The 14,231-nt window shown below is 47.2% G+C and overlaps 2 protein-coding genes across 4 annotated transcripts in view; both read left to right on the top strand.

Moving 5' to 3' along the window:
* LOC141056101 (uncharacterized) overlaps nt 1-14,231 on the top strand; it is a 97,221-nt gene that overhangs the window by 71,091 nt on the left and 11,899 nt on the right. Inside the window, exon 9 of the mRNA XM_073552756.1 lies at nt 7,009-7,167. Within this exon, the coding sequence (XP_073408857.1) occupies nt 7,009-7,167 (159 nt within the window). The remainder of the gene's footprint in view (nt 1-7,008; nt 7,168-14,231) is intronic.
* On the top strand, nt 7,177-12,356 carry LOC141056295 (uncharacterized). 3 transcript variants are annotated; one of them, XM_073553039.1, is made up of 4 exons: nt 7,177-9,413; nt 9,489-9,549; nt 9,626-10,039; nt 10,607-12,356. In XM_073553039.1, exon 4 carries the CDS (start codon nt 10,846-10,848, stop codon nt 12,232-12,234), a length of 1,389 nt encoding a protein of 462 aa, XP_073409140.1. In that variant the 5' UTR covers nt 7,177-9,413; nt 9,489-9,549; nt 9,626-10,039; nt 10,607-10,845; the 3' UTR covers nt 12,235-12,356. The 3 variants fall into 3 exon arrangements, with proteins under 3 accessions (XP_073409140.1, XP_073409139.1, XP_073409138.1); XM_073553038.1 differs by having other exon boundaries at nt 9,489-10,039; XM_073553037.1 differs by having other exon boundaries at nt 7,177-9,549.

Raw genomic sequence — 14,231 nt, 5'->3', positions numbered from 1 at the left:
AAGTACCAGGAAGAGGTGGACCAAAGCAAGCCATTTTTCTGTCACCCTATGTGTCATCAGGGGAAGGTGGGACAAAATCCTTGGAAACCCATGCGTGGTTCATTTTAATGAAGGTTAGATCATCCACATTTTGGGTTGACAGACGGGTCCTATTTTCTGTCAGGATTGATCCAGCTGCACTGAAGACTCTTTCCGATAGCACACTTGCAGCTGGGCAAGCGAGCTCCTGTAAGGCATATTGGGCCAATTCAGGCCAGGTGTCCAGTTTAGCGGCCCAATAGTCAAAGGGGAATGACCTGTGTGGGAGAACATCGATATGGGAGGAAAAGTAGTTTGTAACCATAGTTGACAACTGCTGTCTCCTGTCACTTTCCATCGATGCAGTATTACCAGTTGTGTGAGCGGTATTTGAAAAATCAGTCCACAACATTGTCATGAAACCCCTGTCTCCAACGCCACTTCTGCTGTGTGCACCACGAACACCTCTGCCAAGCTGCCCCCGGCCCGTACGGCTCGTGTGAGAACCATCACCGCTGCTGTGTGCTGGGAATGCCTCAAGCAACCGATTTACCAGAGTTGCTTGTTTATTAGCCAATATTAGGTCAAGGTTCTCCTGTGGCATGATGTTTTGTAATTTGCCTTTATAGCGTGGATCCAGGATGCTGGCCAACCAGTAGTCGTCATCGTTCATCATTTTGGCAATGCGGGGGTCCCTTTTTAGGATCCGCAAGGCATAATCTGACATGTGGGCCAATGTTCCCGGTGTCAATGATGCACTGCGAGTGCTGGTTGGAGGAGCACTTTCTGGCAAATCCACATCCCTCCAGTCACGCACAAACCCTGTACCAGACCTTGCCACGCCAACATTTTCACTTGCCCCACGAGATGCATCCTCCTCCCCTAAGTAATCATCCCCATCATCATCCTCCTCCTCCTCTTCTTCCTCCACCTCGTCCAGGAGAGGTCCCTGAGCAGACAATGGCTGAATGTCATCAAGGATTCCCTCCTCCTCTTCCTCCTCATCAACATTGGCTGCAGACGCCTGCTCCTTAAGGTGCGTCAAAGTTTGCATGAGCAGACGCATAAGTGGGATGCTCATGCTTAGGATGGCGTCGTCTGCGCTTACCAGCCGTGTGCATTCCTCAAAACACTGAAGGACTTTACAAAGGTCTTTCAGCTTCGACCACTGCACACCTGTCAACTCCATGTCTGCTCTCAAAGTGCCTGGCCGTGTATCCTCCCACAAATGCATTATGGCCTGCCTCTGCTCGCACAGCCGCTCCACCATGTGCAGGGTGGAGTTCCACCTTGTTGCAATGTCGATAATGAGGCAGTGGTTGGGAAGGTGGAGCAATCGCTGCAGCTTCTGCATACGAACGGAGTGTACAGGCGACCGGCGGATGTGCGCGCACAGTCTTCGCACCTTCTGGAGCAGGGCTGTTAACTCCGGATAATTTTTGAGGAAGCACTGCACCACCAGGTTCAAGGTGTGAGCCAAGCAAGGTATGTGGCTGAGTTTTGAAAGGGCTATGGCTGCCACAAAATTACGGCCGTTATCACTAACTACCTTGCCTGCCTCAAGATGTACACTGCCCAGCCATGACTCAGTTTGTCGCTTCAAGTACTCGGCCAGCACCTCGGCGGTGTGTCTGTCGCCCAAACACATCATCTGCAACACAGCCTGCTGACGCTTTCCACTAGCTGCTTGATAGGGGGACACATCGTGTGCAACAGTGGCAGCTGCAGATGGAGTGCTCGTACGACTGCGCTCTATGGACGAGCTTTCGCTTCTGGAGGAGGAGGAGGAGGGTCGAACGCCTACAGCCAACTGTTTCCTATACCGTGGGCTAGGCAGCACTGTCCCACCACCGCTGTCCCCTGTGGACCCTGCATCCACCACATTAACCCAGTGCGCAGTGATGGACACGTAACGGCCCTGGCCATGCCGACTGGACCATGCATCAGTTGTGAGGTGCACCTTTCCGCTCACTGACTGCTTGAGTGCATGGACAATGCGGTCTTTCACATGATGGTGGAGGGCTGGGATGGCTTTGCGAGAGAAGAAGTGGCGACTGGGTAGGTCATAGCGTGGTACTGCATAGGCCATGAGTTCGCGGAAAGCTGTGCTTTCCACCAACCGAAAGGGCATCATCTCAAACGAGATTAGTTTGGCAATGTGGGCGTTCAAACCCAGTGTACGCGGATGAGAGACTGAGTACTTTCTTGACCTACTCATAGTGTCTGGGAGGGTGAGCTGGACTTGAGAGCTGCATATGGTGGAAGTAGCAGTGGACAGGGCGGACTGAGAGAGGGTTGATGATGGTGATGGAGTTGGTGTTCTTTCTGATGGCCTAGAATCAGTCTTTCGTTGATATAACAGTGGGATTCCCTGACTGCTGTGGTCTTGCAACGACACCTCAACATTTGCTGCTGTGCTAACCGGTGGGCTTACAGTGGGGGAAACAATGTAGCGTTGCTGACTACCTTCGTTGTGATCAGTTGCACATGTGGCACTTGAGGTTTGGTGTTGTGTCCACGCTTGCAAGTGCATGCTGGTTAAATGTCTAAGCATGCAACTGGTATTCAAATTTTTCAGATTTTTCCCTCGGCTAAAGGTCTTTGCGCACTTCTTACAGATAACCTTGGCCTGATCATGAGGATTTTGGTCAAAAAAGTGCCACACTGCACTCTTCCTACTTTGGCAGACATTTTGCGGCCTAGCACGCTGTGATCTTTTGACCCTCTGGACAAGCTGTCCAGCAACTCTTTTGATGTTTGGAATCTGTCTTTGGAGTGCTCCGGGCCTGCCAGATAACAGCTGTTGCGATGTCGATGTCTGCTGTGGATGCTCCTCATCTGAGCTATTGGAAGCAGCACCCTCTTCCCCCAATGGATGCCAATCTAGGTCAACAACTGGGTCATCCATCACCTCCTCTTCTATGTCATGTGCACCTTCCTCTGTGTCACCGTGTATGGTGGTATAGTGTGCGGGAAGGGGCACCTGAGTCTCATCAGGGTCAGAATCTGGCTCTGTACTCTGCGAGGACAATGTAGTGCTCTGAGTGAATGTACCAGCAGAATCATCCATCAGCGGCTGTGCATCAGTGCACTCCATGTCAGATTCATCTTGGCCTGGGTAATTCACCATTTCACTTGATAATCCAGGCATGGTATGTGAAAACAGCTCCATGGAGTAATCAGTAGTATGGCCTGCGTCATCCTTCAATCTTGGTTGGGGTGAAGGACACAAGGAAAGGTGTGGTTCATGAACATGAGCCTCCAATGACGACTCAGTGCTTTTACTTTTTACAACTGAAGAAGAGGAGGCGATAGAGCTGGAGGCTGAGTCAGCAATGTAAGACAAAACTTTTTCCTGATGCTCTGGCTTTAAAAGCGGTTTGCCAACTCCTAGAAAACTAAGCGTTCGAGGCCTTATGTAGCCAGACGATGACGCAGGGTCAGCACCTCCTGCATTCGGTCCTATTTTGCTCTTGCCACTACCATCAGATCCACCACCAACACCATCATTACCAGCTGCCAACCCCCGCCCAATTCCATGGCCTCTTCCACCAGCCTTCCTCATTTTTGGTAGAAATGTAGACAAAATCCAACAAACTATATAGTAATGTAAAACAAGGTACAAGGTGTCTATAGGACAGGGGAGATTTTGAATTTCTGCACACACTTTTGGACACTGGACACTTTTGGATTGTGTGAGGCCCAATGAATATCTGAGCGCTATGTGACAGGCTCGATGGCACAGCTGTGACAAAAGTGACTAGAGGATAAGGGAGATTTTGAATCTCTGCACACACTTTTGGACACTGGACACTTTTGGATTGTGTGAGGCCCAATGAATATCTGAGCGCTATGTGACAGGCTCGATGGCACAGCTGTGACAAAAGTGACTAGAGGATAAGGGAGATTTTGAATCTCTGCACACACTTTTGGACACTGGATGGACACTTTTGGATTGTGTGAGGCCCACTGATATCTGAGCGCTATGTGACAGGCTCGATGGCACAGCTGTGACCAAAGTGACTAGAGGATAAGGGAGATTTTGAATCTCTGCACACACTTTTGGACACTGGACACTTTTGGATTGTGTGAGGCCCACTGATATCTGAGCGCTATGTGACAGGCTCGATGGCACAGCTGTTACCAAAGTGACTAGAGGATAAGGGAGATTTTGAATCTCTGCACACACTTTTGGACACTGGATGGACACTTTTGGATTGTGTGAGGCCCACTGATATCTGAGCGCTATGTGACAGGCTCGATGGCACAGCTGTGACCAAAGTGACTAGAGGATAAGGGAGATTTTGAATCTCTGCACACACTTTTGGACACTGGATGGACACTTTTGGATTGTGTGAGGCCCACTGATATCTGAGCGCTATGTGACAGGCTCGATGGCACAGCTGTGACAAAAGTGACTAGAGGATAAGGGAGATTTTGAATCTCTGCACACACTTTTGGACACTGGATGGACACTTTTGGATTGTGTGAGGCCCAATGAATATCTGAGCGCTATGTGACAGGCTCGATGGCACAGCTGTGACAAAAGTGACTAGAGGATAAGGGAGATTTTGAATCTCTGCACACACTTTTGGACACTGGATGGACACTTTTGGATTGTGTGAGGCCCACTGATATCTGAGCGCTATGTGACAGGCTCGATGGCACAGCTGTGACCAAAGTGACTAGAGGATAAGGGAGATTTTGAATCTCTGCACACACTTTTGGACACTGGATGGACACTTTTGGATTGTGTGAGGCCCACTGATATCTGAGCGCTATGTGACAGGCTCGATGGCACAGCTGTGACAAAAGTGACTAGAGGATAAGGGAGATTTTGAATCTCTGCACACACTTTTGGACACTGGACACGTTTGGATTGTGTGAGGCCCAATGAATATCTGAGCGCTATGTGACAGGCTCGATGGCACAGCTGTGACAAAAGTGACTAGAGGATAAGGGAGATTGGATTGCTTTTAAAAAAGCAGTTTGCGGAGCAGTGGGTAAACAGCAATGCAGGAATGTCAGGAAGCCTTAGAAGGCAGCCCAACAACCAACACCACTGATACACCACTATATAGCCTCCCCTTGCACTGCACACACAGTGACTGGTGTGTTGTGCAGGCCAAATTGCTAGCAGCAGAAGCAGTTTTTTTGTCTTCTCAGCAGGACAAAAAAAAAAAATTGGGATTGCTTTTAAAAAAGCAGTTTGCGGAGCAGTGGGTAAACAGCAATGCAGGAATGTCAGGAAGCCTTAGAAGGCAGCCCAACAACCAACACCACTGATACACCACTATATAGCCTCCCCTTGCACTGCACACACAGTGACTGGTGTGTTGTGCAGGACAAATCGCTAGCAGCAGAAGCAGTTTTTTTGTCTTCTTCCCTGCCTAACGCTCTCCCTACAGAATCAGCAGCAACCTCTCCCTATACTAAGATCGGCAGAAGTAAGATGGCACGCCCTTTTATACCCCCTGTGACGCCCACCAAAGCAAGCCAATCACTTGCATGCCCTTCTGAAAGATAGTGGTGACCCGTGCCTATGTCATCACGTTGCCCACAGTGTCCGTGGATCCTGATTGGCTGAAAAAGAGCGCAAAACAAACTTTTGAAACGCGACTTTGGCGCGTAAGTCACCGACCTCGTGGCCGACCTCATCCTAGGGTCGGGTTTCGTTTCATGAAACCCGACTTTGCCAAAAGTCGGCGACTTTTGAATTTTTTCGACTCGTTTCGCTCAACTCTAGTTAGGAGTGTTCAAATCAAGAAAATGATAAGGGTGCCCATACTTTTGCATCGGTCAAATTTTGTTTAAATGCAGATTGCACATTTTCTGTTAGTACAAAAAACCTCATTTGAATCCAGAAATATAACTGAGTCCATCAGTTATTAGATATATGAAACTGAAATAGCTGTTGCAAAAACCAAAATTGTTATAAAGAAAAAAGGTTAACATTAATAGGGGTGCCCAAACTTTAACATATGACTGTATGTCTGAAAAATCGTATAAATTTGGTTTGCAGTATCCAAATTACTCAGAACTCGTCTATTCCCCAAACTTTTCCTACCTCAGATCTTGTAATAAAATCCAAGATGGAGTTAATGCCATCGATCACCCTTGATGCCGCCACTAGGGCTCTGCAACTCTCACCCATGAGTGCGACGTTTCGCCTTCTTCTTTATGTGCAAAGAAGCTGGGTGTAGGCTCCTCGGCGTCATCAGTGCAATCGCTGATCCCACTTTGCAACCAGCCAGAAAGAAGCTTGATCAGGGTCACTAATGCCTTCCGAGGTAAATATTACAGGTTCTCCTCCTCCATCACCACAGGCTGCACAGTTCTCCTAATCATATAATGGCCGCAGATGGAGAAGCATGTGACCAGATCGGGTCATCAGGCTCCATCAATTAAAACTCAGCTTTATCACGTGCGGTGTTTTTAATTGGAGGAGGCTGATGGACAGGTCTGGTCACATGGTCCTCCATCAGCGGTCATTATATGGACAATATAACTGCAGCCTGTGAAGAAGGAAGAGGCGAACCTGTAGTAATGACATAATAAGTCTGACAAAACATGTCCCCAACCCATCTATTAAAATAAAGGTAAAATGGACAATTCATTTAATGATTTTTGGGTGTCCGAACCCCTGCTGACCTAAGAAGAAGGGGGTTACATCCCGTGAAGTACTGCATCCAGCTTTACTGTTTCGAGCTGCGGGTTCCTACAGGATTCTGGTGGTTGGGAGCCGCTGTATAGGGAGAAACAGTGAAGGAGACTCAGCGCTGTATAGGGAGAGACAGTGAAGGAGACTCAGAGCCATGACTCTCTGGACAGTGAAGGCTCCAGAAGTCAGATCCCCACAGCATGTCCTAGCGATATCCCATCACTGAGCCACATCATACTTTGTAAATGATTTCCCATATTATATTTAGTAATTGCAATTTTTACCATGAGATTTTGTGTGATTTGCCATCAGCTCATCTTTAATTTCAGATTCCAACAACACAGAAATTTCTCTCTCCACTTATGTCTTCTATATACCGTAAGAAGATTTTTCTGATTGACCCTTCAAGAATGGATAAAGACCAGGACAAGATGGCAGAGAGGATATTACACCTCACCCTAGAGATCCTCTTCTGGCTTACAGGAGAGGTGAGAGATTCTGATGACATCATATTACATCAGTCTTATCTATGGTGATGACAAATGGATGCCATACAATAGTGCTTGAAAGTTTGTGAAGACTGGTAATATAAGTATGTACTCAGACGTGAAACGGCCATCGTCTGAATACCTGCACCTCATCAAAATTAACATTAATGTTCCAGAGGCCTTTAGTTACTTAGAGGTTACCTTAGGTTCCTTTGTGACTATTATGCACATTGCTCGCGGAGTGTTCTTTGTTTGTAGGCCACTTTTCGGGAAGACAATAATGGTCTTCAATCTTCTCTATTTGTACAACAACTGACTTGGTGGAGTCCAAACTCTTTAGAGATAGTTTCGTAATTTTTCCGAGCCTGTAACAATGCTGGGTGCTGACCCACTGCGCCACGGACCGGCCTCAATCTAGATGGGTGTGACTAAGTGTCTACCGGGTCTTCACTAGGGCCTCTGATGGTAGGGATAGTGAGGATAGGCTGGGCTGCCAGTAGACATGAGGCACCACTCCAGGGCAGTCCCTTGGACTGCAGTAACTGAGTGGAGGCTAAGAGACACAAGTACGAGTTACAGGAGGGCGAAAAAGATGCTTAGTCAGATGAACCGAGGTCGGGGCAGGCAGCACAGGTTCACTTTCAAAGTCAGAGTCAAACAAAGCGAGTAAACAGGCCGGGTCAACAATGGGAGCCAGTACAAAGGTATGCATGAACCAGGTACTAGCAGGCTTGGAAACAAAGTTTGGGAGAGGAATGGTGGGTTGAGTCATGTCATATATCACCTGCTAGCAGGTGATATCCTTGGAAGCAAATCTCTGCAGGACAGAGTGGATACAAATTTCTGCAGAGTTCGGTCGCATCCGCCTATAACTCACAACCAGCACAAGGCAAATCAAGGCAAAAGTCAGGTACTGGGTGGTGCAGAGCGTAACACAGTGAGTAGGGTGGTGCTTTGATGGCGTGTAAGTGGCTGGCGAAACACAGCCTGATAAGCGTCAGCAACTTTTCTAAAGTCCTCTGAAATCTCCATTGCTCGTGCCATGATACACTTCCTCAAACATCTTGTCATGGGGTTACTGCAACAGAGAGGAGCTAGAAGACCGCAGTGTCTGACTGCTCCTACTCCTGCTCTGAAAAGAAGCACTTCTCCTTTTTTTAAAATGGTATTTATTTCTTTTGGCAGAACCTGGGTTAATCGGCCATGTTAGGAGCTCTGGGAGTCTGAGCTGAGCATGGTTAGCCACTCCTATCCCCTATATAATCTGGGTCCTGATTGTAACTCACTGTCAGAGTTAGCTTATGCTGCATGGTTTGGAGGAGAGGTGTTTATGAGATGGAGTTAGGAGGAGTTATCTGTGACTGTTGCGTGGTGATAATTCCCTTCCCGCCACTTATTTTGATTTCTCCCCATCCTCCACTCCCTGGTGCATTTCTTTTTTATATGTGAAGGAATATTTGTATGCCTGATATTTTCAGTTACCCCTTGTTCGTCGGGTTGGTGTACTGTGGTGCACACCAACTACCCTCTTCCTTGGGGGGGGGGACAGAGGGCTGATTCAGGAGATAAGGCAAGGGTGGAGGCCTTGGAGTCTTCGCCTTCAGAAGTATCCCCTGAAATAGGGCAAGCTAGGATGCACCCCAGTGTTAGGGACGGGGAAGGAGCCCCTGAGCCGTGACACATCAGTAGTGAAAATCTGTCACTTTAAATATAACAGGTCGCTCACTCACACCTGATGGCCATCACTAGACTTTAATTTCACCTTGAAATTATCTGCTAATCCTAAAGATTCACAAACTTTTGCCACTTAGGCTGGTTTCACATTTGCGTTTTTTTGCGCTGGAAAAAAACGCATACGTGCGCATGCGTTTTTTCCCCTATATTTAACATGGGTGCGCATACCTGCGCGCTGGCAAGCGCACGTATGCGATTTTCATGTGCTGCGTTTTTTTGGGGTGTGCGTTTGTATTTTACAGACGCAGCATGTTGCATTTTTTGGCCCTGCGCTAAAAATGGCCATTATAGCCTATGGATGCGCATACGTGCGCACTGGCATGCTCATGTATGCGTTTTTTTAGCGCTGCGTTTTTTTGATAGTGTCCACTTGTTGTACTAGTTATAATCTTCTAAAGTCAAAAAAAAAAAGTCTATATAAAGGAGGTGCCTGCCAAAACTCTGCCACTACTACACTGACAGATTGGAGAGCAGACAGTCAACAAGGAAACCATCTTCTATCAGCGAAGAATGTGAGTATATTACATTATATGCCTGTCCTTTTAAATTATGTATGTACTAATGATTTTTATTATTTTTACATGCAGTATGTCTTCAGAATCCGAGTATTCCCCATCGCGGCAGGAATTGGCGCAAGCAGACCGTGAGGTGATTATTTTCGTGCATCTGGTAAGTATATCTGCTGCTTCTCCAAATCTCTTACGTTTTTTTCAACTTTTTTAAGACATCGTCATCATCATCATCTTCTGCGGACGGGACTAGTGAGGGCGAAGAGCAGGAGCAGCGAAGCCAAGTCCCGGTGGTGATACGGAATGTATGTATCAAATGATTTGTAATGTTCTTTATTTTTTATCTTCTATTTTTACTCTTTTTTATGTTTCTTTTTTTGTAACTTTTTATTCAATTTAAATTTGATTATTCTAATGAATGTGTTTTGTCTAGGTTCCACAACGGGATGAAGACGTCTACCTGGATAATGAGCAGCTCATCAGCCTGGTCCAGGAGCGTTCGCCGTTGTGGGACAGCCGTGACCGGCTGCACAAGGACATTGTGGTGACCCGGCGGCTATGGAATGAGGTGGCCGCAGCGTTGATGGATGGCTGGGACAGCGCCACAGCATCCTCCAAAAAGGCGTTTAGTGAGTATTTCCCTGCTCTGTATTGTGCCGCAGTGACTGTTGTCCTTGACGGCACTGTTGGGTTTCGTGCTAGGCATATTCTAGCAGGAAACCCAACAGTGTCATCGGGGTCTACAGTGACTGCTTTGAGTATTGTATTGCTACATTGTGCCGCAGTGACTGTTGTCCTTGACGGCACTGTTGGGTTTCGTGCTAGGCATATTCTAGCAGGAAACCCAACAGTGTCATCGGGGTCTACAGTGACTGCTTTGAGTATTGTATTGCTACATTGTGCCGCAGTGACTGTTGTCCTTGACGGCACTGTTGGGTTTCGTGCTAGGTGTATTCTAGCAGGAAACCCAACAGTGTCATCGGGGTCTACAGTGACTGCTTTGAGTATTGTATTGCTACATTGTGCCGCAGTGACTGTTGTCCTTGACGGCACTGTTGGGTTTCGTGCTAGGTGTATTCTAGCAGGAAACCCAACAGTGTCATCGGGGTCTACAGTGACTGCTTTGAGTATTGTATTGCTACATTGTGCCGCAGTGACTGTTGTCCTTGACGGCACTGTTTTTTTTTTAACAACAGTGGACAAAGTCCGAACACGTTGGCGTTCGATCAAGGACCGCTTCAACAGTGATGTTCGTGCTGAGGGCCAGGTTCGCAGTGGATCTGCGTCAAGGACCAGAACTCGATACCGTCACTATCACGCGTTGCAGTTCCTAAGACCGGTCCTTGCCACGAGATCGTAAGTATTATAAATTTTGGGTTTTTATTTTTATTAATCTGTGTTTTTCTAATCCACAGCTGATGCTTCTTGTAAAGGCATGGTAGTAATGATTTTCCTTTCTTCCACAGAAGAAAGCAGCACCCTGCAACCTGGCCCTGGAGCGGTCCTTCCTCGGACGTCCTCTGACCCGTCCCAGCCATCCGACAGCCAGGAAGCACCTTGCAGGTCAACCACACACACAGCTGGTGACCAGGAAGCTGGGCCATCAGGTGTTCCCCTGTCCCAGGTCTCTGCCACTGGTTATGCGGGCACTACCCGCCAGCGGCAGAGGGCCTTGGACAGGAATGTCTTGCCCGAGTTTATGCATTTGAGCGAGGCCTTTAATTCCAGCCTCAAGTCACTGTCCGACAGAGTTGAAAGCGGTTTTGCACTCATGGAACGTGGTTTTAACCACTTTGAACACCGCTTCAATTCTGTAGAACAGCGCCTTGACCGTCTGGAGGCCGACCTCAACAGACCAGCACACCATTTTTTTAGTAAGATTGAAAAGGGCATGGTGGAACACCTTAGTCCTGAGCAACAGCTGAATGTGCTGCAGGCCTGCAACAATGCTTTCTTGCAGGCTATGCAGCATAATCGGTACGGTCAGCAGTCAGTGGTGTCATTTCCACCTGTGCCACCATTGACTCGCTTCACCTCACTACCGACTTGTGCTGCATACCACTGCACGGACACCTCTATTCAAAGCCAGGACACCCACCGTTACACCACCACAAGTCTGAGTGCAGCTGGTCAGTTCACCGACACCACCATGGCAAGCGCTGCTCCTGTCTGGAGCACCACCGCCACTCCCATGCATGCGTGGAGCTCAGCCACCACTAGGCAAACATGGAACAGCCCTGCCGCTACAACAACATGTAGTAGCCCTGCCACCACCACTCTGCAAACCTTGACCATCACTGCCGCCACCAGTCCTCCTGCAAGGACGAGCACTGCCAACCAAGAGCAGCAGCAGCAGCCACCTCAGCAGCAGCAGCCACCTCAGCAGCAGCAGCCACCTCAGCAGCAGCAGCCACCTCAGCAGCAGCAGCAGCCACCTCAGCAGCAGCAGCAACCACCTCAGCAGCAGCAGCCGCCACCTCAGCAGCAGCAGCAGCCACCTCAGCAGCAGCAGCAGCCACACCAGCAGACGGGGGACCTACATTCAATATTTGCCCCTAGTTCAAGGCGAAATCTATCAAGGCGGGCATTGGGCCAAAGTCGGTCCAGGCACACAAGCCTACGGCGACATGCCATTACAACTAATGTACCTGAACAGATTTCCTCTCCTCCAAGTGTTCCTAGTTTAATTCCCTTAACTGGACTACCTTCCCCCACAAGTTTTGTTGCCCCTTCCCCTCAAACACCGTCTTCAACTGCAAGTGTTGCATATTCCCTGCACACCCCCAAATTGAAACCATCTGCCCCCAAACGCCGGAAAAAATAATTTTTTGGTTTATTTTTGTGATTAAAAATAAATTTACATTTGTGGTTCACCATTACAAAGTTTCATTAATGTTGTTTGCGCCGCTCACACACACTGATGGGTAAATACATGTTAAAAACCAACCCAAGGCCTAGTATAGTCATATGTGAAATAACACGGACTAGTATAGTCATACCAAGGCCTAGTGTAATAACTCGAGTTTTACCAACTTGGATCTGGTTTCATGAAAAACAAACTGTTGAAACTTGTCTTAAAAATAAGTTTCTTTCTAGTTTCACCAGTTTGTTTTTTGTGAAACAAGATGCTAGTTGTTAAAAATCGAGTTATTACAGTAGGCCTTGGTATGACTATACTAGGCCGTGGTATTTCACATATTACTATACTACTAGCCCCAAGGCCTACTATACTCATATTTGAAATACCACGGCCTAGTGTAGTCATTACAAGGCCTAGTGTAATAACTCTAGTTTTACCAACTAGAATCTGGTTTCATGAAAAACAAACTGTTGAAACTTGTCAAGTTTCACCAGTTTGTTTTTCGTGAAACAAGATCCTAGTTGGTAAAAATCGAGTAGGCCTTGGTATGACTATACTAGGCCGTGGTATTTCACATATGACTATACTAGTAGGCCCAAGGCCTACTATACTCATATTTGAAATACCACGGCCTAGTACAGTCATTCCAAGGCCTAGTGTAATAACTTGTAAGTTGGAATGGAGCAGATTACATTCATCCACTCAATGCTGACTTGTATTCCCCATGGACTTTCATTGGGGTTGGGTTTTGAGGGTTGTGTTTTGAGAAAATCACATACTTTTTTTTCAACTAGTTGCACAATTTTCTCTTGAAAAAAATTGGTTTCCTGATTCATGGCCTGCAGCTTTGCTCGTTCCAATATATTTCACGCAGACTAGCAATGCTGCATTTTAACTCATATGTGTATTTACCTGCCCAGGTGTGTGAACATCAAAAAATTCAGTTATACATGGGAAGTTTTTTATTTAATTGGAGTTTAAAAAATATAGTGCACTCAGTAATGGTATCAAATAAGGTTTTTTATTACCATAAACAAACAAAAACATTACACCATTTCATCTTGCCAGTGCACCCGTCCTACATCAGAAATAAAGTAGGCCGCAAATTGGTCCCTCATTTGGCCAACTTCAATGGATGACCTGAGAGTGTGCTGAGTGAATTCAGGCAATGGGTTAGGAGCATCATCGTCCAGTTCAAAGGTCGGGTGCTCTTTAGCCATCACAAAGTTATGTAGAACCACACAGGCCTTCACCACCTCATCGACTGTTTCAAGTTTAAGATTAATGGCCGTGCCAAGAATTCGCCATCTGGAGACAAGAATCCCAAAAGCACACTCGACAGTTCTTCTGGCCCTGGTCAGCCTGTAATTAAATATTTTTTTGGTGTGGTCCAAGTCCCGGCTGGAGTAGGGTTTCAGTAAGTTTCCGCACATTTGAAAAGCCTCATCGCCAACCATTACAAAGGGCAGTGGCGGAGCTTCGGTGTGGGGAAGAGGCCGTGGCATAGGGAAATTAAATTGGTTGCCATACAACCTCCGGCCCATGTCTGAGTTTTTAAAAGCCTGTGAGTCATTACCACGGCCAAATGCTCCAATGTCCACTGCTACAAACATACATCCGGCATCCGCAATCGCCATGAGTACTATTGAAAAGTACTTTTTGTAATTATAGTACTCAGATCCCGTTCTTTGGGGTTTGATGATCCGTATGTGTTTCCCATCAACAGCTCCCAAACAGTTGGGAAAATTGCATACTGTCCAGAATTTGTCAGCAATTTCCATCCACTTTTCAGCGGTGGGCAGGAGCATAAATTCTGGACAAAGAACATTCCAGAGAGCCCGGCAGGTGTCAGCAACAATTCCAGACAAGGTAGAGATTCCAATACGGTACTGGAAGTGTAGTGAAGATAGGGTTTCTCCAGTCGCCAGGAATCTGTGAACAGACAAAGAAGTAAAATTAAT

This window comes from Dendrobates tinctorius, unplaced genomic scaffold, assembly GCF_039654945.1.
Source record: "Dendrobates tinctorius isolate UK_male_01 unplaced genomic scaffold, ASM3965494v1 ptg000196l, whole genome shotgun sequence".
Classification (NCBI taxonomy): domain Eukaryota; kingdom Metazoa; phylum Chordata; class Amphibia; order Anura; family Dendrobatidae; genus Dendrobates; species Dendrobates tinctorius.
The sequence above is the reverse complement of the archived record's forward strand: the minus strand, read 5'-3'. Positions and strand labels throughout refer to the sequence as shown.

Coding starts and splice junctions, on each gene's coding strand:
- LOC141056295 (XM_073553039.1), top strand. CDS start 10,846: ATGGTAGTAATGATTTTCCTTTCTTCCACAGAAGAAAGCAGCACCCTG.